This window comes from Phoxinus phoxinus (genome assembly GCF_949152265.1).
Source record: "Phoxinus phoxinus genome assembly, chromosome: 19".
In the NCBI taxonomy this organism is placed as follows: domain Eukaryota; kingdom Metazoa; phylum Chordata; class Actinopteri; order Cypriniformes; family Leuciscidae; genus Phoxinus; species Phoxinus phoxinus.
Window position 1 is genome coordinate 1,353,294 of NC_136894.1, and position 26,617 is coordinate 1,379,910.

General features: G+C 38.6%; 1 protein-coding gene across 1 annotated transcript in view; it reads left to right on the plus strand.

The window, feature by feature from the left end:
- The window catches only part of angpt1 (angiopoietin 1), an 84,063-nt gene that overhangs the window by 270 nt on the left and 57,176 nt on the right, over positions 1–26,617 (plus strand). The window contains exon 1 of the mRNA XM_079591404.1: positions 1–638. This exon is cut by the window's left edge and continues 270 nt beyond it. Within this exon, the coding sequence (XP_079447530.1) occupies positions 300–638 (339 nt within the window). The 5' untranslated portion in view covers positions 1–299. The remainder of the gene's footprint in view (positions 639–26,617) is intronic.

A 26,617-nucleotide genomic window follows, 5' to 3' on the forward strand; every position in this document is an offset into this window, starting at 1 on the left:
AGAGAGAGAGAGAGAGAGAGAGAGAGAGAGAGAGAGAGCGAGCGAGCGCCAGGGGAGGTCTGACAACTCCAGACTACATCTCCATGCTTTCCTCATAACTGCGTCTCACATGCAGCTTCTCAAAGCTTCACTTCTCCCGAGATCTTCAGCTCTTGGAGTGTTTTGAGCAGGTGAGCGGATCAATAATGAGCTCCAGGCGCCGGTCCAGACACGTGAACATCTCTCCTCGCAGCGACTCCACCTGACTCTGGACTACCGGACCCGAGCGAACCCTTGAACACACTCCTCCAGCTCCGGACATGTGGTGTGTGTGGCGGTGTGTGTGTCTGGCGGCGCTGCTGGCTCTCTCAGACTGTGCCGGAGCCGATCAGAGGCGAGCAGCAGAAGAAGGACTCAGGAGCTCCACGGGGAAGAGCAACAGCAGTCGGAGACTCCACCGGGTCCAGCACGGGCAGTGCAGCTACACCTTCATCCTCCCGGAGAACGACGCGGGAGCTTGTCGAGAGTTCAAATCGGGAACGGCGTACAACGCCAACGCTCTGCAGCGAGACGCTCCTCAACCCGAAGACGAGTTCTCCAGCCAGAAGATCCAGCAGCTGGAGCACGTCATGGAGAACTACACACAGTGGCTGCAGAAGGTGAGCTATGAGTTATGAGTTATGAGTTATGAGTTATGATCATCTGTGCGCGCGATTAGACTGTGTTCATGGTTTGGTGAGCTGAGAAGAGCAGCGAGAGGACAGATACAGTGTGTTTAAAGAGTGTGTACAGTGAGACTGTGAATGTGCGGCTGTGAGTCGAGTAAACGCACAGTTCACAGATATTATTTGCTTAAATTTGTACTTTTTTGAAGAAAAATAAAATAAAATTGTATGTTTTTACTTGTTGACCCTCAAAATTGATTACATTTAGATAATAGATAGCACTTCTAAATATAGATTCCATCTATCGCTCTTTCTATCTATGTATCTGTCTGTCATCTGTCTGTCTGTCTGTCTGTATGTCTACGTATCTATCATCTGTCTGTCTGTCTGTCTGTCTATCACCTGTCTGTCTATCTATCTATATATCTGGCTGTCTGTCTGTCTGTCTGTCTGTCTATCTACGTATCTATTATCTGTCTGTCTGTCTGTCTGTCTGTCTATCTACGTATCTATTATCTGTCTGTCTGTCTGTCTATCTATCATCTGTCTGTCTGTCTATCTATCATCTGTCTGTCTGTTCAACTATCTATCATCTGTCTGTCTGTCTGTCTGTCTGTCTGTCTGTCTATGTATCTACAGTGTCTGTCTGTTTATCTATCATCTGTCTGTGTGTCTGTGTGTCTATCCAACAATCTATCATCTGTCTGTCTGTCTGTCTATCTATCTATCTATCTATCTATCTATCTATCTATCTATCTATCTATCTATCTATCTATCTATCTATCTATCTATCTATCTATCTATCTGTCTGTCTGTCTATCCAACTATCTATCATCTGTCTGTCTGTCTGTCTGTCTATCCATCATCTGTCTGTCTGTCTATGTATCTACATTGTCTGTCTGTCTGTCTGTCTGTCTGTCTGTCTGTCTGTCTCTCTGTCTGTCTGTCTATGTATATACAGTGTCTGTCTGTCTATCTATGTATCTACAGTTTCTGTCTGTCTGTCTGTCTGTCTGTCTGTCTGTCTATCTATGTATCTACAGTTTCTGTCTGTCTGTCTGTCTATCTATGTATCTACAGTGTCTGTCTGTCTGTCTGTCTGTCTGTCTGTCTGTCTGTCTGTCTGTCTGTCTATCCATCTATCTATGTATCTACAGTGTCTGTCTGTCTGTCTGTCTATCTATATATGTATACAGTGTCTGTCTGTCTGTCTGTCTGTCCGTCTGTCTGTCTGTCTATCCAACTATCTATCGTCTATCTATCTAGTTGAGTAGCTCAGTGTATCCGTCAGAAGTGTGTGTGAGTGTGAACCGGACAGGGATCAGCGCTTCTTCTTCCTGACGCTCCGGCTGCTCGATTGTCGTCTGGAGTTGTTTAGACAACAGTGAAGCTTCTCAGATGTTTCTTCTGCGCTGCGTTCTTGGCCGATGTTCAGATTGCGAGGACGAGTTTTATGGTCACTGCACTGCGGGTTTTGCAACAAGGCAGAGAACGAGCTTTTACAATAACAGAGCTGTCTTATTAAAAGCATTACGCTGGGCACTTTAGCTGTCAGGAGCTGATTTACATCAACACGACGCGGTGTTCAGGAGTGTCTCGCTCCACCGCCGGCTGCTGGGTTCACAGATGTTCAGACTCCACACGTCGAGCTGATGACCGCTGTCAGTCACACAGATGGTATCGATGCGCTGTCTCTTTAATGACCGGACGTCAGCCGGAAGTCAGCCGGACCCCCGGGAGCGTTTGAAGGAGAATCTCTCAACTTTAACTTTAGCTGTCCGGCCAGATAACAGAAACTTTCTAATGCTTTCCGAAAGCATCCGCGTGTTCACTGTGCAACATATGATTGAGAGGGTTCTGCTTTTGTTTTTCATAACCTTTAAGCAAAGTTGATGGGAATTAAATACACTAAATTACTTGCTATATTTGATTAAAACATAATGAGTACTTTTGTTAACAAACACGTATGCATTACTTCAATGAGCTCATTGTTTCTGCCTTAAATCATTACATTGTTTAAATTTAAGATTTTTTAGCTAACTGTGATTTGTATATGTACATTTCTGAAATACATAACTTAGACAGTTTCTTCATGCATTTAAAGCTGCTTTGAAACGTATTGTGAAAAGCACTATACAAATAAATGTGAATTTAATTTAATAATAATATTAATAATGGTAACACTTTACAATAAGGTTCATTAGTTAACATGAACTAAGAATGGACAATACTTCTTTAGCATTTATTAGTTCATAGTAATTTCAACATTTACTAATATGTTATTAAAATCAAAGGTTGTATTTGTTAACATTAGTTAATGCACTGTGAACTAACATGAATAATCAATGAACAGCTGTATTTTTATTAACTAACATTAACAAAGATTAATAAAAACTGTAACAAATGTATTGCTCATTGTTAGTTCATGTTAGTTAATACATTAACTAATGAACCTTATTGTAAAGTGTTACCATGATAATAATAGTGATAATAATATTTATTAAATGCCCAAAAAGCTGAAATAAAACAATTGTGCCATTACATTTATTAAAATAAATATTTAAATGATTCAAAACAAAAAACAATTTTTTTTATTATTAGTGGTCTCAGACATTTGGACCTTGTAGATTTATTTATTTATTTTAAAAATAGTGTAATTTGTTTAGATAGCTGCATGCATTTGTGTAGTAATTTTATACATTCCTGTATAATAGATAAAACGCTGATGATAATTTAAATGACTACTTTAATTTTTACTTCGCTATAATTATAATTATAGTTCAATTATAATGGGTTTATAGACCGGCCAGTCAACAAATTGTTAATGATAATTGCTTCTAAAGCAGAAACATCTACAGAAACAACCGAACGTTACTCGGCACGGCGAACTCACCTAACATTGTCTTTCATTAGACCAACAAACTACATCTAAACACACTCATATTTATCAATATTGGGATCTTGCGAGTTTCTGAGATTAGAATCCATCTGGTTATTTTCATAAAACAAACCGCACTTTTATAATATGATGGATTACATTAAGGGTGTGTGTGTATATATATATATATATATATATATAGTGTAACCTGTTTTATGCTCTGCTGATTTTTGTTGAATTGACGTGATGACTCAATGTTATGTAATGATGGATTGGGTGGCCCAGTCCTTTTTAAAACAATAATCTAGCATGATGTTTTTAAGCAGAAGTTATGGCTGCAACATGAACAGAATCATAATTGATCAAAAGCGTTCCTTCCAAACGATCAAATCCCACGTGCTTCTCTCAGCGTTTCCATTCTCTTCTTCATTTTGCAGCGCCGTCCAACTCAATTAAACTGATGGATATAAAACAGCCACAGATTAGTATTTCCAGACACTTATATGAATACGAAATCTCTTCTGGCTGCATTTCAGCTGAAATAATATTATGCTGCAATGGTTAAAAAACAAAAAGCATGAAAGCAAGAAAAATAAAAAGCTTTTTTACCAGGACATGCATGCTATCGAGAGACGTACTTGAACATTTTAGTGTCAGAGTTCATAAAAAAGCCGTTTGGCAGATCATGCGGTCTGGATTCTGCACCAGTGAGTAACTGGCTTATCATAAAATATAGTGAAAGGAGTATAAGCACATCTGCTAACATTAGTAATGCCACTTCTCCTCCTCGCTGATGTACTTTACGCTGGAAAACACAGCGGCGATTAGAAGATGCTAATAGATCACGGCAGAGAGAAGCTGTCTTGTTCGGTAGCTCTACTTCAGGCACATTGAAATATAACAGGACGAGAAGAAGAAAAGCTGGAAACACTTTACAATACAGTTCATTAGTTAACATGAACTAAGACTGAACAAGCATTTATTAATCTTAGGCGGAACAGTCTAAAAGTCTAGTCCCAGACTAAAATGCACGTTTGAGTTGTCTTAACTTAAAACGACATATCTTAAAATATATAATTTCCATTGTTTTGTCTCAAGATGCACACCAGTAATGTTTTTTCTTTGTAAGGTAAGTTTGTAAAAACTACTTAAAAGTCCTAATATAACTAAGGTCTAGTCCGGGCTTAATGTAAACCTTGCCCAGGAAACCGACCCTTAATGTTCATTTCAACATTTGCTAATACATTATTAAAATCAAAGGTTGTATTTGTTAACATTTAGCTGTGAACTAATAATGAACAGCTGTGTTTTTATGAACAAACATTAATAAATACTGTAACAACAAATGCATTGCTCATTGTTAGTTCATAATACATGAACTATTGTTAACTAATGAAACCTTATTGGCTTACGAGGAATCGGGTGTGTAAACATTTTTCTTGGTAATTTTAGTGTTTTGGGGTATTGTTTGTGTGTGTGTGTGAGTGTGTGTGTGTGTGTGTGTGTGTGTACCTGCGGACGTAAATGAGCAATGTTGCTATAATCCGGCTTGTTTACAATGTGTATTTTGTGCAAATGGTCATTAAACCTCTGGGGTCGGCAAACGCGCGGGCGCGTTCTTAATTTTAAGAAATTAAACAGGGTGTGCTTTCTGCCTCTCCGTCTCGTGAACTTTTTTTTCTTGAGCACGTCTATACTATTCACACATTTATGATGTGCTTTGTCCCTATAAAAAAAAAAATAATTTGTAAAGTGTCACCGAAAAGCTTGTCCCAGTGGATTGAGCTTCAGGATAATTGTTCTCGAGGAACATGAGGATGCATTTAACATATTTCATCCGACAGAAGATGAAGTGTGTCCGCTGGTCTTGATCAGGAGAGCCGTGCCTGAGGAGTAGTTCCCGATCGCTCCGGAGAGACTGCAGATAGTGAGTGTGTGGAGGTGTGGAGGTCTGTGTGCGGCCGGTATATACTTCACTGAGGCATTCTTCTGGGACGGGGGAAGAGAGTATCCCGATAACATTCCTGTCCAGTCAAAGGTGGCTTCTGTTTGTCCAGGGATTATCCCAGAAGCAGGCATGGAGACTGTTGAGGATTGACGGTGATCTTCTATCATTTGTTACGGGAAACTAGCCTCTTGTGGACGTTACTTGCTAATCTCACATACTTAGACTATCAGCTGGTTAATGACGGGATGCTTTTAAATGTGAGAGAAGGGTATTATCCAGTTCCTTGGAAATCTAATCATTTCTCAACCTTGTGTCATTCCAATCCCGTAGGACTTTCCTTCTTCTGTGGAACACAATATGCTGGCCGTTCTTCTGCATATAATCAAAGTGAAAGGACTTTGTTTTGAAAGAAATGAATACTTGTATTCAGCAAGGATTCATTAAGTTGATCACATTTATAACTATAACTATATCAGTGATTCTGAACTCCTGAAACGCCTCCATTGTAGTCTTGAGTTTCTTCCGGGAACAAACACGTCACAATATTCCTCATTATAGTAATTAATGCGCAGAATAAAGGGGCGGGGCCTGGTTGAGTTAGTTAGTAGTGTGTTAAACTGGTGGTTATGGTAAGGGGCGGGACATTTCCCAAACACACTCGAAGCGCTCGACCAATCACAACACACTGCTCCAGCCGACCAATCAGAGCACAGTGTGCTTTTCAGAAGGAGGGGCTTCATAGAGACAGGAAGTAAACAGAGCGTTACTGACAGACTGGGAAGAGAGGAGCCGCAACAATGGAGAATATGAGGAGAATAATCAACATTCAAGCAGGAAAACATGTTCTAGTAGACTTTGAAAAGGGCATAAATGGCCTATTTAAAAGAATTCAGTCTGTCAGGGCTCGAGGTCCATTTTGGGAAAAGCTCAAGCTTCTGTCATGTCACATGCGCGAGTCGTCAGGGGACTGGAAGTGATGGATCTTCACACTGCGTGTTCAAAGAGAACTTTTCCCGAGCTCATGTTTCTGAGGATAGTGCGTCTTGCCAAGCAGCACTTTAGATTTAAAAGCACACATTCGAACCCTGGCCCTGTGAAATTCAGCATTGTTCTGCTCGACCCTGGACTCGAGTGAAGCGGAGAGGTTAATCCCGACGCTCGAGAGGGTTTCGTTCACTGCTGGTATTCATGAAGACTGAACCCTCTCTCGGCCACACAGCGTGTCTATGAAGCCCAAGCAGGGCTGAGCTATTTTAAGGGTGACTTCCTTTGTATCAGAGTTTGTTTTGCTGGTAGAAGCAGCCAAAAGCAACAAGCTGGATGAACGTTCATTTAACTGACTAAAAAGCTCTTCCTTCCTGTTTCTTAACTTTTACACGCAACAGGACCACATTTATCTGAGCCTCTCATTTATCTGAGATGTCACTGCTTCAATTTTAAAGAGGACATATTATGCGCTTTTACAAAGTCTTGCTGTAGTTTTCAGGCTCGACTAGAACAGGTTTTCCTGCTTGAATGTTGATTATTCTCCTCATATTCTCCATTGTTGCGGCTCCTCTCTTCCCAGTCTGTCAGTAACGCTCTGTTTACTTCCTGTCTCTATGAAGCCCCTCCTTCTGAAAAGCACACTGTGCTCTGATTGGTCGGCTGGAGCAGTGTGTTGTGATTGGTCGAGCGCTTCGAGTGTGTTTGGGAAATGTCCCGCCCCTTACCATAACCGCCAGTTTAACACACTACTAACTAACTCAACCAGGCCCCGCCCCTTTATTCTGCGCATGAATTATTATAATGAGGAATCTTGAGGCGTGTTCGTCCCTGGAAGAAACTCAAGACTACAATGGAGGCGTTTCAGGAGTTCAGAAACACTGACACTGATATAGAGAAGAACTCATCCTCAAACAGCAACACTACACGCTAAAGTCCTCTTGTGAGAGGAGTGACCACAAGTGAACACCTTAATATGGGGGAATAAAGACCAATACATCCCCTCTCCTTTTGTTTAAAAAAAATAATAATTTAGTCTGTGTTGATGATCCATGATATCTTTGAAGCAATTTCCCCCATTCCGTCTGGTCATTACGCTCACTGCACGTCTGTTTGATAAAGGACAGAGAAACGTCCTGAAATCTACACCCGAAACTCAAACCCAAACGCCACTTAACATCTTCCTAATTTTGTGAACTCTCTCCCGCCTCGCCGTAGGCAGTCTAATGTATTCATGCGCTCAGATTTCAGTCTGTGACTTTAATAAATCGTCCTCTGGTGCCGCTCGCTTTAGGATTAATGTGAATTTAATTGTCGCTTTATTTACGTTAGGTGTGTTGGGCTTTTGGGGGGGGGGGGGAATTCCTCAGGCTAAAAGTTAATGTGTGCAGAATAAAAATGAGAATATTTTGTTGTATCTTTTGGCATTTGTGTTGCCCTGGAGTAATTTCTTTGGAAAACACTGTTACTGTTGGCATTACAAATATCACTGTAATTTTTTTTATTAAAATATAACTTTTGCTCAATTTGTTTTGAACCAGAAATAGACATGGACATCGTTCAACCCTGAGCCTTTTCTTTTCTCCTTACTCTGAGATTTTCTTCTTTTTAATTTTTTTTTATGATTAACCTCGGGTCTTTTTAGTATTTGACATCAAATGTAATAACATTTTGAAATGCAAGTGTGTGATTTCAGAAATCATATTCCACTTAGGTTTGGCTCCTCATTCATTTTAGAAATGCAATTCAACAGTTTGAATTATTGAACATTTTCTAAATATAGCATAATCCTAAAAGCATATCATATCTTAAATACACATTGATACAAAGTACATATATTTCCTTTCCTATTTTATCCACTCGTTCGTTATAATCTGAACCTTCTGACACTAATAAACCCAAGAGAGAAGTCTTCTCCGGTCCCTGTTAGCCAATATTTCAGCTTTAATAGTGTTTAAATACATCAGCTTTTCCATGAAATCAAATCAAAGCATCAGATGTGTGGATGAAAGAGTGCTGTGGATGACTCTTGGGCCGAACTGCGCAATTGTTGAATAAAGAGAGGCAGATAAGTAATGAGCATTAATGTTAAACTCCCTGTGGGAAACCAGAGTGTTTGGATGAGTTATATTTTCTCTTATCATTCTCACATGAAGGTTTGTGTAACACTTGTGCTGTATCCGAGCCACAGGTCTTGCTTCTCTCTGCCAGAACTCGAGGAGTAGTTTGTTTTATCAGGGTTTTTTTTCACTGAGATTTTTAATGATCTCCAATCTCGACGCCAATCTTGCATTGTGATCTCCATTAAAACAATATATTGTTCTTAGCCGAGGTCTTCAACTGGCCTTACACTGTTGATAGGTAATAGTTGTTTTCAAATCTTAAAGAGAAATATTGATATTTCTGTTCAGTTCAGATGGTGCCTTAAATTTAGTATAATCACATGTTCAAGTCATTTTAACTATATTTAGTTTTTTTAAATCTTACATACAGTAGTTAAATCTATTATAACTTGAAGTTGAAATTCGTTACATTATTAAAAACATGTTGTCATGACTTATCTTTTACATTCTAAACTTGATGACTTTCTTGTGTGAAACACAAAAGGAGAATTGAACTAGTAGTTGTTTTTTTTCATGCCCATTGAAACATAGACTTTGAAACAGAACTTCGGTTGTTCTTTGAGCCGAGCATGACTGAACTATTTATTCAGAGCTATAAGTCAAATCATAAATGAATCATTCAGATTGGTATTGTAAACTGAATCAACTGATTCGTTGAAAACATAAAGTCTCAGTTCATGATATTCTACTTCTATAATGTGTAAATGAGTTATATATAAACTTAAATTTCAGTCTGTTCCAAACAAGGTTTTTCTTGCTTAATATTTTGTCTTGCTTTTTATTTAAAATATCTAAAACTTCTTCAAGATACACTTGAGAAGCTAAATGACTTGAGGTATTGTTTTCTGAAAAAAAAAGCATAAAAATAAAGAGAATTTGTGCTTAAAACAAGAACAAATACCTTTCAGTGGAAACAGAAATATAAACTTCATTCAAAGGGAAAACTAGATTATTTTTCTGAGTCCACTGACAGATATTTGTTCTTATTTTGAGCACAAACTCACTTCAGTTTGACGATTTTTTCAGTTTTTCATTTCCGTCATTTTACTTCTCCAGTAAATGTATCTTGATTTAAGAGTGTTTAGATATTTGCACCGTAATACAGGATAGAAGTACAGAGGAAGAACATGCTTATATTGCAGTGCACCACTTTTATACTTCAATGGTGCATCTGTGTCCTTTTTGAAGCTTCAGTTCCCATTCAGTGCGTTTGCAGGGAAAAAAGCGACCAGCAGAATTCTTTAAATTTCTCTTTTTGTGTTTCACAGCAGTTCGGAACGACATAGAGGTGATTATCTGATAACAGAATTTTGGGATTGAACTAATCCTTGAAAAAATTCTTTGCAGATAGCAGCATGTTTGCAGACCTTTTCTATTAGAGGACTCTCTGTCGTCATGTCCTGATTTTCAATAACTGTATTTAACGGAGGCACAAGAAACAATCGGGGGCTTCATACCTAAGCAGCATGTGGTTGGATGTTATGTCTGCGTTGTGGTTTAGTGGTTTTCAGCCACAAACGACGTGACACCCTCAGCCCCTCAGGGTCTCGTCTGAACTATGGCCAGCAATGTGTCTGGGTCTGACTGGGCTTTGTCTGGGCCTCGTCTGGGCCTCGTCTGAGACTCGTCTGGGTCTTGTCTGAGACTTGTCTGGGTCTCGTCTGGGTCTCGTCTGAGACTCGTCTGAGACTCGTCTGGGCCTCGTCTGGGTCTCGTCTGGGCCTCGTCTTGGCCTCGTCAGAGTCTCGTCTGGGCCTCGCCAGAGTCTCGTCTGAGCCTCGACTGGGCCTCGTCTGGGCCTCGTCAGAGTCTCGTCTGAGCCTCGTCTGGGCCTCCTCTGAGCCTCGTCTGGGCCTCCTCTGAGCCTCGTCTGGGCCTCCTCTGAGCCTCGTCTGGGCCTCCTCTGAGCCTCGTCTGGGCCTCCTCAGAGTCTCGTCTGGGCCTCGTCTGGGCCTCCTCTAAGCCTCGTCTGGGCCTCGTCAGAGTCTCGTCGGGGCCTCAACTGGGCTTCGTCTAGGCCTCGTCAGGGCCTCGTCAGAGTCTCGTCTGAGCCTCGTCTGGGCCTCCTCTGAGCCTCGTCTGGGCCTCCTCAGAGTCTCGTCTGGGCCTCGTCTGAGCCTCGTCTGAGCCTCATCTGGGCCTCGTCAAAGTCTCGTCTGGGCCTCAACTTGGCTTCGTCTGGGCCTCGTCTGAGCCTCGTCTGGCCCTCGTCTGGGTCTCGACTAGGCCTCGTCTGGGTCTTGTCTGGGCCTCGTCTGGGTCTCGTCTGGGCTTTGGCTTTGTTTACACGTTCATTTTAGAAGTATCTGATTCATGAATTTGTGCTTAAAACAAGAACAAATACCTTTTAGTGGAATCAGAAATATAAACTTTATTCAAAGGGAAAACTATATTATTTTTCGGAATCCACTGACAGACATTTGTTCGTTTTAAGCAAAAACTCAGTTTTTTGGGTCACTTTTTTGGGCTTCGTCTGGGCCTCGTCCGGGCCTCGTCCGGGCCTCATCTGGGCTTCGTCTGGGCCTTGTCTGGGTCTTGACTGGGCCTTGTCTGGGCTTTGTCTGGGCTTCGTCTGGGCCTCGACTGGGCCTCGTCTGGGCTTCATCTGGGCTCTGTCTGGGGATCGTCTGGGCTTTGTCTGGGCTTCGTCTGGGCTTTGTCTGGGCTTCGTCTGGGCCTCGACTGGGCCTCGTCTGGGCTTCGTCTGGGCTTCGTCTGGGCTTCGTCTGGGCTTTGTCTGGGCCTTGACTGGGCCTGGTCTAGCCTTCGTCTGGGCTTTGTCTGGGCCTCGACTGGGCCTCGTCTGGGCTTTGTCTGGGGCTCGTCTGGGCTTTGTCTGGGCCTCGTCTGGGGTTCATCTGGGCTTTGTCTGGGGAGAGTCTGGGCTTTGTCTGGGCTTTGTCTGGGCCTTGTCTTGTGATGATGAGTTGATTCAGATTTTTAGATTGATACCGATGGTTTTTAGGTTGGGTAGAATCTGCAATCTCTGACTCAGTTTGTTTGTTGGCTTCAATACGATGTGTTTCTTGGCAACTGGCATCCCGGGGTGTCGAAATACTATTGGGTGAACTTTGGGCGGAGTCACACAGATCAAAACAAAAACAGACATTCCAACATGGAACGCACATTTAAAAGTGTTTTTGAGAAGTATGTGAACTCAGTACACTCTAAAAAAATGTTGGTTTGTTTCAACCCAATTTGGAGTAAAATATCGACAAACCCAGCAGTTGGGTTAAATTTTTACATTATATTTTTAACCCAACGTTTGGGTTTGTCCATATTTTACCCAAAATTGGGTTGAAACAACCCAGCATTTTTTAGAGTGTTTCCTAAATATCTGCAAACAAATTATGGTATTTTTATGCTTTAGTTGAGTGAAAAAGTTACATACTGCACCTTTAAAGTCCTCCTGTAGTCAATCACTTTATCCCTTAAAACTCATCTTTGATCACTAAAATCAGGTTTTTACGTTGAAAATGTGTAACTCGACACCCTTGCCTCATTTAGTATACGCGGTTCTATATGCAAATGAGCCCCGCCTCCACTCACTCACTCAGAGATCCACTGGTTGACGATCACACGTTGATCTGATTGGACGTCAGAAACACCAGCGATTTCAAACCGTGTGTTTTGAGACTGTCTTTGGTTCACTGCAGTTTTAAGCAGAAAATGCTCAGCAATGCTGTCGACTTATGAATTTACACATGGTTTGTGTTAAAGCAGATTAAAAACACCACATAGACAAACAACATTAAAAGCTGCATTTTCACCACAGGGAGACTTTAAATTTAAAAGTGTAATCTGGCATTTTTGACAAGTGTCACCATGCACAATGGTCTCAAGGTTTCCTTCCCCAGTTCCTTCCCTGTTAATGCTAAATTAATATTGTGATAAATATCGGTAGCGAATGATATGGAAAGAAATACCGTGTTAATAGATTTTTTTGCCCAACCCGAGTGTAAATCCTGTTGGGTATTTAAAAAAGATGGACAGCCTTTTCAACATGAAATACATCAACAGGAAATGTCAAGAGAAACTGTGCTAGTCAGGCCATTTCATGAGGTCAATAATTCAACAAAACTAAAAGTCAGTCGAGATAAAAGAATATTAAAAGCGTAGATGTCAACCATCAGACATTGGCAGGAAGCCATCTTGTTCTGCACTCCTCTTAAAATCCTGAGAGAATGCATGAGGAGAACACATTACTGAGTGTGTGTGTGTGTGTGTGTGTGTGTGTGTGTGTGTGTGTGTGTGTGTGTGTGTGTGTGTGTGTGTGTGTGAATGGATCTCTGGCTTGTGTCTATAAGACTGATTTTCTGTGTATTAGTGTTTTGACACAGGCATGTCATTTGCAGATCTGTTCCTGTGCTCATCTCATCAAGCAACACACACACACACACACTAATAGCTGTTTAAGAGCATGAGGCTTGCGTGGATAGCTCTGTTTTTAATCGTTTCTCTTCTACGACTTATTTATAGTCCTGTCTACCAATGCAAAAGTCTTTCTCTTACTCCCTCACACTTTCCTCCCGTCACTCTATTTTTGCATCCTTTCTTCTCCCCTCTCCCTCCCTCTGCTCGGACACAAAACGACTCGCACAGACACTAAAGAGGCCTCTGAATTATACAGCGTTGAATAGTGTGACGACACAATGCCACGAGTGAGCCGTCCGTAAGAGCCTGTCATCTGGCCGGTTTTCTCTTTTTATTTCTCTATATATGCATGCACAGTTCTATACACTTTTGTAGATAAAACTAATAAAGGAGTTATCAGACCATTGCTATGCCATTGTTCAATGCCAAAGACAGAAAATCCAGGGAGAAAGAAGGGTGAAATTGTATATTTATCAACAGGTTTTATCGGCCTATGCAAAAAAAAAAAAAATAATAATAATAATAATAAAAAAAAGTATATATATATATATATATATACTATTTTTATATACATTTTTTTTTAATATTAAGATATTTTTTAATTTTTGTTTGAATAAAAAAAAGAAAAATATATGTATATATATATATATATATATATATATATATATATAAATAATAATAATATATATATAAATATATATATATATATTTAAAATATATATTTTTCATTTGTATTTTTAATTTTAAAAATTCAAACAAAAATCAAAAATAGCTTTAAAATATATTTTAAAATATACAAATATATTTTAATATATATATATATATTTTTTTATTTTTATTTTTTATAAAGCTATTTAAAAAAATATTAAAATATTTTTTTGATTTTTTTGTTTGATTTTTTTAAATTAAAAATACAATTTTAATTAAAATATATATATATAATAGTAGTATATATTTGGGGCAATTAAACATTTAAAAAAAATGTTTTATATAAAATGAATATTAATATAATACAAAATAAGTTAAAGTAAATTAAATAAAGTTAATAATAAATAAATAACTATAATACTATTTATTTATTTTACTTTGTTTTTTGTTTTTTTACAGTCTTTAGAATTATGAATCCCCCATCTTGTCTCTGTGTGATCTGCTGGGATATATCCGAGACTGCGGAGGATTGTCTGTTTGGTGTTCTTGTGATTAGCTTAGTTATTATGTTTGGAATTACAAACCGACAACCAAGTTCAGCATGTCTTCTTTCACATTTGCCTAAATACCTTGGCAGCCACACGACGCCTCACAGAACTGCCAGTACATTGTGTTAAGATGCTGTAAATTTTCTAGTTTACCATGTGACAAGTGAGCACATTCATACAGTATTTCCACAGCAAACACATCTGTTATATGGCCAGATTCTCCATGCCAAGCTCAACAGGGCAGATCTGTACCCAAAAACACGGCTCTGCACTGTCTGTGTAGTTCCCCGCTGGGACCGGTTCTGCTGATGTCTTCTTATAAAGGCCCGGGACAGAGGCATCGTGATAACTCACCCTTGCCCACTGTTTGAAATGAGGCAATCCGTGCGCCACGGCCAACTCTCGATGTGAGAGACGGTTGTTCTGGCCGAGAAGCATCCAACGGGCCATGCTGGACGAGAGCTTGCTGTTGTGATTCCTTCATACGGTTATATTACATCATCGGCATTAAGAGAACCTATTATGATGTTTTATAATGTTGCTGTTTGAGCATGAAAATGGTCTGCAAAGTTACACAAAGTCGCTCCACAGGGAGTTGTTCTCTATATCCAGCGGGACGTCAGCAATAAGCGCATCAACGGGCCAGATAAGAGTTCAGTTCACTTACTTAAAAAAATGTAGTAGACCCGTTGCCTTAAAGGGATAGTTCACCCAAAATTGAAAATTCTGTCATCATTTACTCACCCTCAAGTTGTTTCAAACCTGTATGAGTTTCTTTCTTCTGCTGAACACAAAAGAAGATATTTTGAAGAATGTTGGTGACCAGACAGTTGATGGACCCCATTGACTTCCATAGTAGGAAAGAAATATACTATGGAAGTCAATGGGGTCCATCAACTGTCTGGTCACCAACATTCTTCTAAATATCTTCTTTTGTGTTCAGCAGAAGAAAGAAACTCATACAGGTTTGAAACAACTTGAGGGTGAGTAAATGATGACAGAATTTTCATTTTTGGGTGAACTATCCCTTTAAAGCTCTGGTCCATAACTTTTTGGGGTTAAAAATTATCCAAAACAAATTTTTGAGCAATTCATAACCAGCCAGTGTTAAAACTCTCTGCTTGCAATGGCCAATCAGCGGTTACGCTGCTGCGTTCACACTACAAACGACAAAGCGACACGTTACCATTCATTTCAATGGGGAGCGGGCGTTTTCCGGCGACACGCACGATCGCGGCCGTTGGCGACCTGATGGGGCGTGTCTGGCGACGTGTCAAAGTTGAGATCTGTTTAACTTTATGCAAATGAAGAGCGACTTTCGGGAGCGACAACCAATAGGAGTGAAGTCAGTGGAGCGCGTGATCACCCGTCACTCTCTGACAGAGGCCAGCTGAACGAGAAGCTGATTTTAGCCGTCAGAAACTGTGCTATAAGCTGTGATGTATCTCCGTGTGCGTACAGTGTGTTCACCGCACTGACTCAGAGCCGGACTGGTTTCCTGAACACATATAGACGGTGTTTGCCCGTTTGCTGCAGTTAAACAGCCGCGATGGCAAAAAGCACTCACAGTTTCTCGATCATCTTTAATATTATGCATGTTACACTGATTACATTTATATTTAGAATTTTCCTTCCAAAATGTTTGTTTGTAGCGGCAAGAAAACGGATTTGTCGTCTACAACATGGAGGAACATCTGTGAGTGTCACTCACAAACATTACTAGGCAACCAGTAGCGGGAACGCCCACTAGCGACCGCACTGCCAGCCACTGGCGACCAGCAGCGACAAAGCTTGTAGTGTGAACGTAGCTTAAGAATCCACTCTCTGCTCGAGTTTTTGTTCCGTTCTGAGTTCTGTGTCTTTATAAAGACATTTAAAAATCAGTGTCAGTGTTTCTGAACTCCTGAAACGCCTCCATTGTAGTCTTGAGTTTCTTCTACGAACACGTCACAATATTCCTCATTATAATAATTAATACGCAGAATAAAGGGGCGGGGCCTGGTTGAGTTAGTTAGTAGTGTGTTAAACTGGCGGTTATGGTAAGGGGAGGGACATTTCCCAAACACACTCGAAGCGCTCGACCAATCACAACACACTGCTCCAGCCGACCAATCAGAGCACAGTGTGCTTTTCAGAAGGAGGGGCTTCATAGAGACAGGAAGTAAACAGAGCGTTACTGACAGACTGGGAAGAGAGGAGCCGCAACAATGGAGAATATGAGGAGAATAATCAACATTCAAGCAGGAGAACATGTTCTAGTAGAGCCTGAGAACTACACAGAAGAGCATAGTATAAGTCCTCTTTAATATTCTCCTGATAGCCTCGTTGGATTATGTATGAGGGCTTTATCAAACACACCACACTCTGAATTGTGCATAGATATCCTTGAAAGGACATTATTCTTTGGGAAGGTTCTCCCCAGAATAGAGTCTGGAATAGACACCTCTCTCCAAACATTTTTGAGATAATGTTCCTCAATGTCCCTGTGTGATCCCGAACTGGCTAGAATGTTTCCAAGGGGATTACCAGGCCATTGAAAGTCACATTCCTCCCGTGATCCATCATGGCAGAGAAGTTCCCATGATCACTTCTCATTTTGGGAAACCTGAGGTCTGCTGTGTGTATGGGGCAAATCACTGGTTTCCAGTACGGTTTGTTTGTTGTTTCCTTCTTTTTTTTTTCTAGGGTCGGGTAAAATCCTGACATTTCCTCTCCCATATATCCAGATACACATAATTAATCAGGGTAATTCAAGGAAATCACAGTAATTTGAAAAACCAACTCGGGCAAAAGAGATATGAGTGCTGTAATTTGAGGATTTGAGCAAATATACATTCATACACAATCTCATTTGGAAAATATTTCTCCACTGTCAATGTGATTTCACATGAGAAATGCAGAGGGAACATAAATATGAGTTTATGCTATATGATATCCGCTTTATTGTATCTGCAAACTGACAAGCAGATTTACAGCTGTAGTTATCAGAGTTTCTTCAACTATGGACATTTCTGACCCTGTGGACTCACTTAAAACACTTTTTTTACAGTCATAGTTTCTCCAAATAACATCTAACAATGCATATAAATTCATAAATTCATTCATATATGTTGATGAGTAAGTTATTCATTACAATTGTATACATTACTGTGAAACTCAAACTCGTGTAAAAGTTCATTTATTTCAGTAATTCATCTTAAAAGGTGAAACTAATATATTATATAGACTCATTACATGCAAAGTGAGATATTTCAAGCCTTTATTTGTTATAATTGTGATGATTATGGCTTACAGCTGGATATTAGTTTCACCTTTTAAGTTGAATTACTGAAATAAATTAACTTTTGCACCATATTCTCATTTTTGAGTTTCATTCTGTATAATTGTATATATAAATGTATATTGTATATAGTATGTATTTATAATAAATAATGCAGGTTTAGATGATCATATCATGACATTTGATTTCATACAGTATGATGAATTTTTATAATTCAAGATTGAAAGTCTGGGTAAAATGGTAAAAATCTATACTCTATATAAAATGCATTTATAAAGTTGCCATGTTGGCATAGTAAAAGTTTCCAAGATAGTTATATTGTGTTCTTTCTGTAACCAATAAAAAAAGATAACAATAAAACCGAGTCCCTGGGGCATAAAACCGCCTGTCGTTGATGAACACCCGTGCTTTTGTCTTTGTGAAGCACTTATATTGAGTCCAAATAATCTTTCTACAGCTTGTCTAGACGGACACTAAGAAAAAATCCATTTCCAGAGTATTGATAATAATAACAAGCACTTTTCCCCTCACGCTACCAAAGTCAAAAAGACAAAGCAAACATTTCTCTTGGAAGCGTCTCCTCATCTCTCGCGGAGTCAAAGCAAACAGCCTCTCCATCTTCCCTGCGTCCCGCACGCACGTCTCCGAGACGGGATGGAGAATATGAACTCCTCAGCCTGTGCTTTATTGGGTCTGGTGCGACACATCAGCGTTCTCATCAGATGGGCTCTGGTTTGTGGTATTTATAGATCAGTATCAATTACAGTGGCTTTGGGCGGATGAAAATGAACGAGCTGAAAGAACAGAGCGCTCGTGCTTTCCAAAAGGTGATCAATGATTAAGATATTATGGATTTATGAGTTGCTTTAATGTTCAGAGTTGAGTCTGAGATCGAAACCTCCGCTGGCAGAGGCTGTGCAGATCCAGTTCTCGTCCTCTTGGCATCATTGTTTGCTCATGCTGTTTGGTAAGCAATCTTTAATATATTTATGCTAATATATGAATATATTTACAGGTGAAAGTGGAAAAATTAGAGTATGGTGCAAAAGTGCATTTATTTCAGTAATTCAACTTAAAAGGTGAAACTAATATATTATATAGACTCATTACATGCAAAGTGAGATATTTCAAGCCTTTATTTGTTATAATTTTGATGATTATGGCTTACAGCTTATGAAAACTTTTCACAATATTCTAATTTTGAAATTGAAGCTGTAAGCCATAATCATCAAAATTATAACAAATAAAGGCTTGAAATATCTCACTTTGCATGTAATGAGTCTATATAATATATTAGTTTCACCTTTTAAGTTGAATTACTGAAATAAATTAACTTTTGCACCATATTCAAATTTTTCTAGTTTCTGTATGATCTGAATGAATGCATTAGCATTGATTAACTTATTTTCAATGATCACTGGTACACTGTAAATAATGCTGGGTTGTTTTAACCCAATTTTGGGGTAAATATGGACAAACCCAAACGTTGGATCAAAAATGCTATTTAAAAATGTAACCCAATATTTGACCCAAAATTGGGTTACAAACAACCCAGCATTTTTTAGAGTGTAATAGTGCGAGACAGTTGTGAAAACTGTTCTGTGCGCTTTAGATTTTCTACTTTATATGTAATTTCGGCGTGCACATATAATTGTTCTGACATATAGTGTTGCACTAGATGTGTATTAAGACACTGAGGCACGTCGTCATGTTTTCCTTCACCTTCTTTTGTTTCTGTAAAGTACTTTTTCCCTTGTCTTTTTCCCATTATTTCGAGTCATATGTTTAGATTACGATGGCTGCTGTGACCGATGTTGATTTTGTTTTGATATTGTGTTTCTGTGCGATCCAATTAACATATACATTTACCTCTTTACGTACCTCGACTTAAACATGTTGCCGTTCACGAACCCTCAGTGTGCATTGCTTTTAAAACAACCATATTGTGTTTTAGATTTCTATCTAAAGTTTCAAACCACATCTGACACAGAAATTAGTATAACAATCAAAGGTTTCCACAATCACACATTAAATCGAGGACTCGTTTTATTGGAATTGAAATATCGAGCCTTTCTGAACCTCTGCAGCGAGGGACCCAAATACACACCACATATCTCCGGGATTTGTAATACAAAACAACTCCAGCTGGGAACATGCCAGATCTCATAATGTGATGTTTTACTGCCGCTGACTGTGCCATGGCACCCGGGCAATGCTTTAAACTGTTTGGAAGATGCTTGGTTTAGATTTACATTGCGTGTGTAAACTGTAGCCTTCAAACTGTGCCGATAAATATAGATAATTCAGTGAAATGATCACGGGTCCGTTTGCTGTCTGTGGAGATTGATTGGACGCTGTCCGAGGCTCCTTATTAAAGGGTTAATTCACTCAAAATGATGTTATTACAAACTCAAATGACTTTCTTTCTTCCATATAACACTAAAGGAAACTCTTAGAAACACAATGTTCATGCTGCTTTTCCATATACAGTAAATTTGGATTGGGACCGACTCCAAATGCACTTTAAAAAGCATTAAAGTCCCACTTTAGTCAATCATTTTATCCCCTAAATCTCATCTTTAATCACATAAATTACATATTTAAAGTCTTTATGTCTTAAAAAATATCTTGAATGTAACTCGACACCCTTGGATCATTTAGTATGCGCGGTTCTATGAATATGCAAATGAGCCCCGCCTCCACTCACTCACTCAGCTCAGTTGGCGATCACACGTTGATCTGATTGGTCAAGGTAGTGTGTGACGTCAGAAACACCAGCGATTTCAAACCGTGTTTTTGAGACTGTCTTTGGTTCACTGCAGTTTTAAGCAGAAAATACTCAGCAATGCTGTCCACTTATGAACTTACACATGGTGTGTGTTAAAGCAGATTAATAACTCCACATACACACATAAACTACATTAAAAGCTGCATTTTCCTAACTCTCTGTAAGTCTCTGCTACACAACATCACACACACCCTCCGCGAGGTTTGTTGTAGACCCGATCTGTGTGATTTCATGTAAGCTTGAGTGAGTTCTGTCCAACTACACACACTCTACACACATGGCCGTGAGTATAATAGTGTGTGTGTTCACTCGGTCTTAAATTACACTGTGAGTGAGAGCTAATCTAACACTGATTACAGATTCTAGTCATAGATGCTAATTTACACGAGCAGCGGTTACTGTTCCCGCGTCTGCGCGTCTCGCTGGAGAACACAGGAGAGATTAGCAGGTTTGAGCTTCAGCTGTGATGCATCACAATTTATGCATTTAAAAAGAAAAACGTATCAGCTGATATTGGATATTTAATGCGTTTGCTGATTTCTCCCACTTTCCTACTGTTATATATGAATTATCTTTGATGACATCGAACGCTAATTTATACTGTACATTATGATGTACAGCACTAATGCTTGAATTGACTTGCAGTTACAGAGTATATATATATATATATATATATATAATGTACATAAGCAAGGATGCATTAAATTGATCAAAACATCTATTTCTAATAAATTCATCTGAGAATTATAAAAAATAATCACGTTTCTTGAGATCATCATATTCTAGTGATTTCTGAAGGATCATGTGACACTGAAGACTGGAGTAATGATGCTGAAAATTCAGCTTTGATCACAGCAATAAATTACACTTTACTATATATTCACATTATGACAGCAGATTTATATTATAATAATATTTCACCATTTTTACGCTATTTTGATCAAATAAATGCAGCCTTGGTGAGCAGAAGAGACTTATATATATACATTACTCTATACACTCCTCTCTGTGTGTAATTGAATGCTTTGTAGACAATTTTTTTTTTTTTGAAAATAACTTAATCATTTAAAAATGCATTGTCCTTCAAGACACTTTTAACGATGTACAATATTATATCTGTTACATCAAACACAGAACTCATTTGTCCTCTATGGTTTATATAGTGGTTGATGTTGCTTTAAACAGATTGCTTTAGCATTAACAGAGCTATAAACTCTCATAAACTCGCTGTCATAAAGCACGCTGGACAGACACAGGGCCAACCGTACGTCACACAGTCGTTCTCCCTGACCTCAGTGTTCATCACGTGACCTGACCTGTGATTCTCAGACAGGAACGTTTACAGTTTAGCAGTTCGGGGATATTCTGCGCCGCTGGTGATTTCCTTCAGGATGATTTAGTGGCTCTTTAAGCGGCTCGGCTGTCATGACTCTCTGCCTCTCTTACACCTCCACAGATCATATGGGAAGGAGTGTTTCCTTTTTCTGAAGGACTTAAAAAGTGTGTGTGTGCGTGTGTGTGTGTGTGTGTGTGTGTGTGTGTGTGTGTGTGTGTGTGTGTGTGTGTGTGTGTGTGTGTGTGTGTGTGTGTGTGTGTGTGTGTGTCTCTAAGTCCGTCTAAAGTTGAAAAAAATTTTTATCAGGCCAGGTTTCTGAACGGCTGAGACTGGGATTTGGTGAGTTTGAAGTGAAAGTATTTGATGAACGTATGAGCATTCACTCAATATTATCATCTCATTTTTGACAGAGGTGGTTTTTAGAGGCTATATATATATATATATATATATATATATATATATATATATATATATATATATATATATATGAAGAACTCCGATGCAAAAGCCTCTAAAAGACATAAAAACGCTAAAAACATACATACATATATTGCACATACATATGAAATAACAATAATCTAAAGCAAACCTCTATGGTATTTAACCCTCTATGGTATGCATGTTAACTGGAATATTTCTTCTAGTTAGATGTTATTATCATCATCATCATTTTTAATCATAATCTAGTTGTTACATAAACCCTGCCATTGTTTATTACAAATATTGTTGGCTCCTTGACGAATTGCTGTGGAACTGTCTTGGATAAAAGCACCAGCTAAAAGTATAAATATAAATGTATTAATAATAATAGATTTTCTGAAAGAAAAAAAAAAGAAAAGAAACAAAGTTAACTCTTTTTTTCTTGTGTAAAATATCAATTTCACATCCGATTAAATTGTTCTATTTCAAATACATTTATACTCTTGAAAGTCATACAAACTCAAATCAAGCAAATCTTTATAATTTGCCAATCAATAATCACAGTTTTAATCTCATTTATGCATAGTAATCGCAGTTGTATTATTACCAATACTTACAATTATTGATGCCGTTAACTATATATATATAAAAAAATCATAGTTTAACAGCTTTTACTGTTATTTTTTTATAATGTGGACAATAAAGATAAGACACATTTCTGCTGATTCATACATTTGCTGCATTTTAAGAAAATGTGATTTTTGCATGCACAACTTTCAATAGAAAAACAAAATAAAAGTCTAACAGGAACTTTCTGACCTGTTTAATGTGTGTGTCTTGAACACATCGCCCGTTCACCTTCTCACATCGCTGCACTTTGCAAATAAACACAATCAATCTGCAAGTGGAGCGCTGAAGTTGAAGCGCGGCAGTGATATGGATATAGACGTGAGTGCTCTCGGGTCAGATCTGTGAGCGCTGATACGCTTGACCTCGACTCGCTCGGCTTGACCCTCCGCTGGTGGGCGAGTGCGAGACGTAAGACAATCCCCAGGTGTAGCGACTCCATCACACACACACACACACACACACACACACACACACACACACACACACACACACACACACACACACACACACACACACACACCTCTGAGACAAACTGCAGGTGACAGTCTTCACAGGGTTTTCTTTTATTCATATTTAGTTCAAAATATGCACAAGCACAACACAACTATAATGATAACGCCAAGGAGAAACCATATACAGACAAACCAAAATGTATTCAGACTCCGTCAACATTTCTCACATTATCACAGTTTATTCGCTATAGTTTATAAAATGGTGATAAAATATGAGCAGAACTCAGTTGATATTTGACAGGTTTTGTCCATCCTTCTGTTAGACTGTCTCTCACACACACACACACACACACACACACACACACACACACACACACACACACACACACACACACACACACACACACACACACTTCTGTTAGACTGTCTCACACATGAATTATGTTGAATATCTGTCAGCTGGTAAATTTAACTACACAATTAGATAATACCAGTTTAGCTCAACCAGTGACCAAGCAATGCTTCATTGTGTTCAGTGTGTGTGTGTAAAAAGAGCATTAGCAGTTACAGACAAAACACTGAAGAAAACATGATCAGATCAAAGTGTCCGAGTCATATTTGGTTCCAAATGTTTATAAATGTCACTGGTAGTCGCTGTATGAAGAATATTTGGTATAATATCTCACAGTTTACTTTAGTTTGCTCTCCTCACTTACAGAAATGAACTATAGTGTCCTGCACACACTAGTGAAAAAATATCAAAAATGATATCTGGTGTGTGAATAATCTTTGGTTTGACTGTAGTTGGAATCACTTTTTTCAGCTGATGAGAGATAAAAACATTCATAGCCAATCAGAATCCATTCTGCATTTAAAGCTGCAAAACTTATGTGCAGCACACTTATAATAAACAGGTGTGAATGCTAATATAGTTATAGTTATAGTTATCTTTATGGTAACTGTTCTTGGCGTGAACCATTGTCTGTGTAGTGAAGCTTTTGGTGTTGATGGACTCGATTTATGTGTTTTGATCATCAATCTGATCTGGATCTTTGTCTTTGACAAAAATTTGATTTTCTCAGATTTTTTGCTCAGCAATTTATTTTATTTTATTTTTAGTGTTGATAAAAAAAGAATGCATGAAGCATCAATAGTTAAGCATTAGTAAACAGTTAATTCATAATTTATAAAGCATTAATAGCATTAATAAGCAGTTTATAAATACAGCTATAAATACTTTATTCTTGATTTATAAGCATATATATATAATGTGTTTAATTTGTATTTTCATACTTTATTAATGATCAATTTATAATTTCTAAATGAAGTATAGCATTATTTACAAACGTATTCATTGATTTATAAGATCACTTAGAAAGTGATCACTTTACTAATGCTTAATGATTAATAGCGTGCAGTTATTATTATAAAGTGTTACAAACGGTTTAATTAAAAGCAAAGGCTCTGTTCTTTTTCTTTTTTTGTTGACATATTGCATGTTGAGATATTCATACAAAAAAATATTCTGAGGGTCATGAAACTTTTGTAAAAATGATCAAAAACTCTTGCGGTGGCTGGCAATAATTTAAAAAAAAAAAAACTCTGGCAGGGAAAGAGTTAAATGACTCAAGCCAATTAAAAACCAGGATTATTTCTCTTTCTGTACCTCATCTGTTGTCTTTGGGTAGGCACGTTTATTTATGAATGGAAGTGGGAAATAACGATACACCCACTAAAGCCCTTTACGGCTTCCTCTGGTAGTGTTTTACACCCAGTTTCTGTTTGTGTAATCTTGATTCTCCTTCCTTTGTTCCACCGCTATAGTTTAGGGAACGACACAAGAGAACGTCCCTCAGAAAGGATCTCTGGTGTGATGTTTCTCCAGAAACACTTGTGAAGGTGACTTAACTCGCTCGCAAAGTACTGGCCAACATCATCTCTGTAGCCTCTTAAACTGGATCCCACTCAAGTCTTAAACTGGATCCCAGTCAAGCATGTTATCCGTGGAGAGAGCTTAATGGAAGACACAGACCCAGATTGGGAAGCGTAATGTCATAGTTCAAACGTCTCAGCAAAACTGCCTGCAGTCTTATCCTTTGTGTTCCTTCCAATCAACTCCATCAAGGTCTGTCTGTCTATTGTAAAGAGACTCGCGTCAGTTTAACTTGCTTCACAGTCGACTATTACGTACAACAGAGACATTGGCTTTATACTCACTGCCGTCTGCAATGTTAACTCTACATGACTGGTTGCTGGTGGCTAAAGCAGTCACAGGTTGAGTTTTGTGTTTTCCCAGTTGTTTGGTGTACAGATGTTGGCGAGTGAAGAGATGGATCTCCACACCCTTTCATTTGGTTTCTTTTTTTAATATCTATATCACAATGACTTAATATCTCGCATTGTAAGCTGAAGTGCTCAAAACTGTAAAATTACAACTAGTGCTGGGCAACATTTAATCGAAATATATGCATCTGTACTGTGTATAATTATTTTGTATATTTAAATGCACACATATGCATGTATATATTTAAGACAAATGTGTTATTTACATATGAAATGTATATATAATATATAAATGATGTATATATACAGTTTATACATGCAAATATTTCTTAAATATATACATGAATATGTGTGTATACAAAATAATTATACACAGTACACACACGTTTATTATGTAAACACAAACTTTTATTTTGGATGCGATTAATCACGATTAATCGGTGCCCAGCAGTAATTACAACCAATTGCTCCAATTTGGTCACAACTTCCATTTTCTAAACAAATGTGCTTTGCAAAGTGATTCGTTCAGGGCTATGCAGGTTTCTCTATAGAGCGCCCCCTACAGCTTCAGAATAGATATTTGACAACACTGTCGAAAAACTTGTTGGCGACTCTCAGATACCAGAGGCTAGTGGATCCATAGATATCATATAATACAGGCTAGATGTCTCGTCTGCGCTGCTGGCCAATGGAGGTCGACGTCCGCACCTGGCGGCCATCTTGTCACAGTCAGCTCGCTCACTCGTAACATTGTGTTTTAATGGTGCATGTACTTTTTAAATACATAAATTGCTAAATTTTCTACCGATTTTCAAACGGGTTGGTTTGTTATAAACGTCAGAGATGTAGTTATGACACTGCATACTTATGAATAATTATAATATTATATATTTCAACATGTTCAAGCAACCAGAATTATAGTCACGTTGATAACGTTTGTAAGAAACCAAACCGTTTGTAAATCCGTCAAGATTTCAGCGAGATAAGAGTATTTGTGTTCGTGCAGATCACTCACCTTACAGAAAGCTTGCCTGTGACAAGATGGCCGCCGGTGATGACGTTAGAGACTCCGCCATAAGACATCTAGCCTTTATTATGTATATCTATGAGTAGATCAACGACATCACAGCAGACGGGACATTCTTTACAACATCTTCTTCATTCGCACAATAATGACAGAATTTTTGCAGATTTTTTTTGCCGTAAAGCAATTCTTTACATCGCGAGACCTGATATCCCAAAGTTGCAAGGGTGTTTTTTCCGTTCACAGGCGATAGGGGG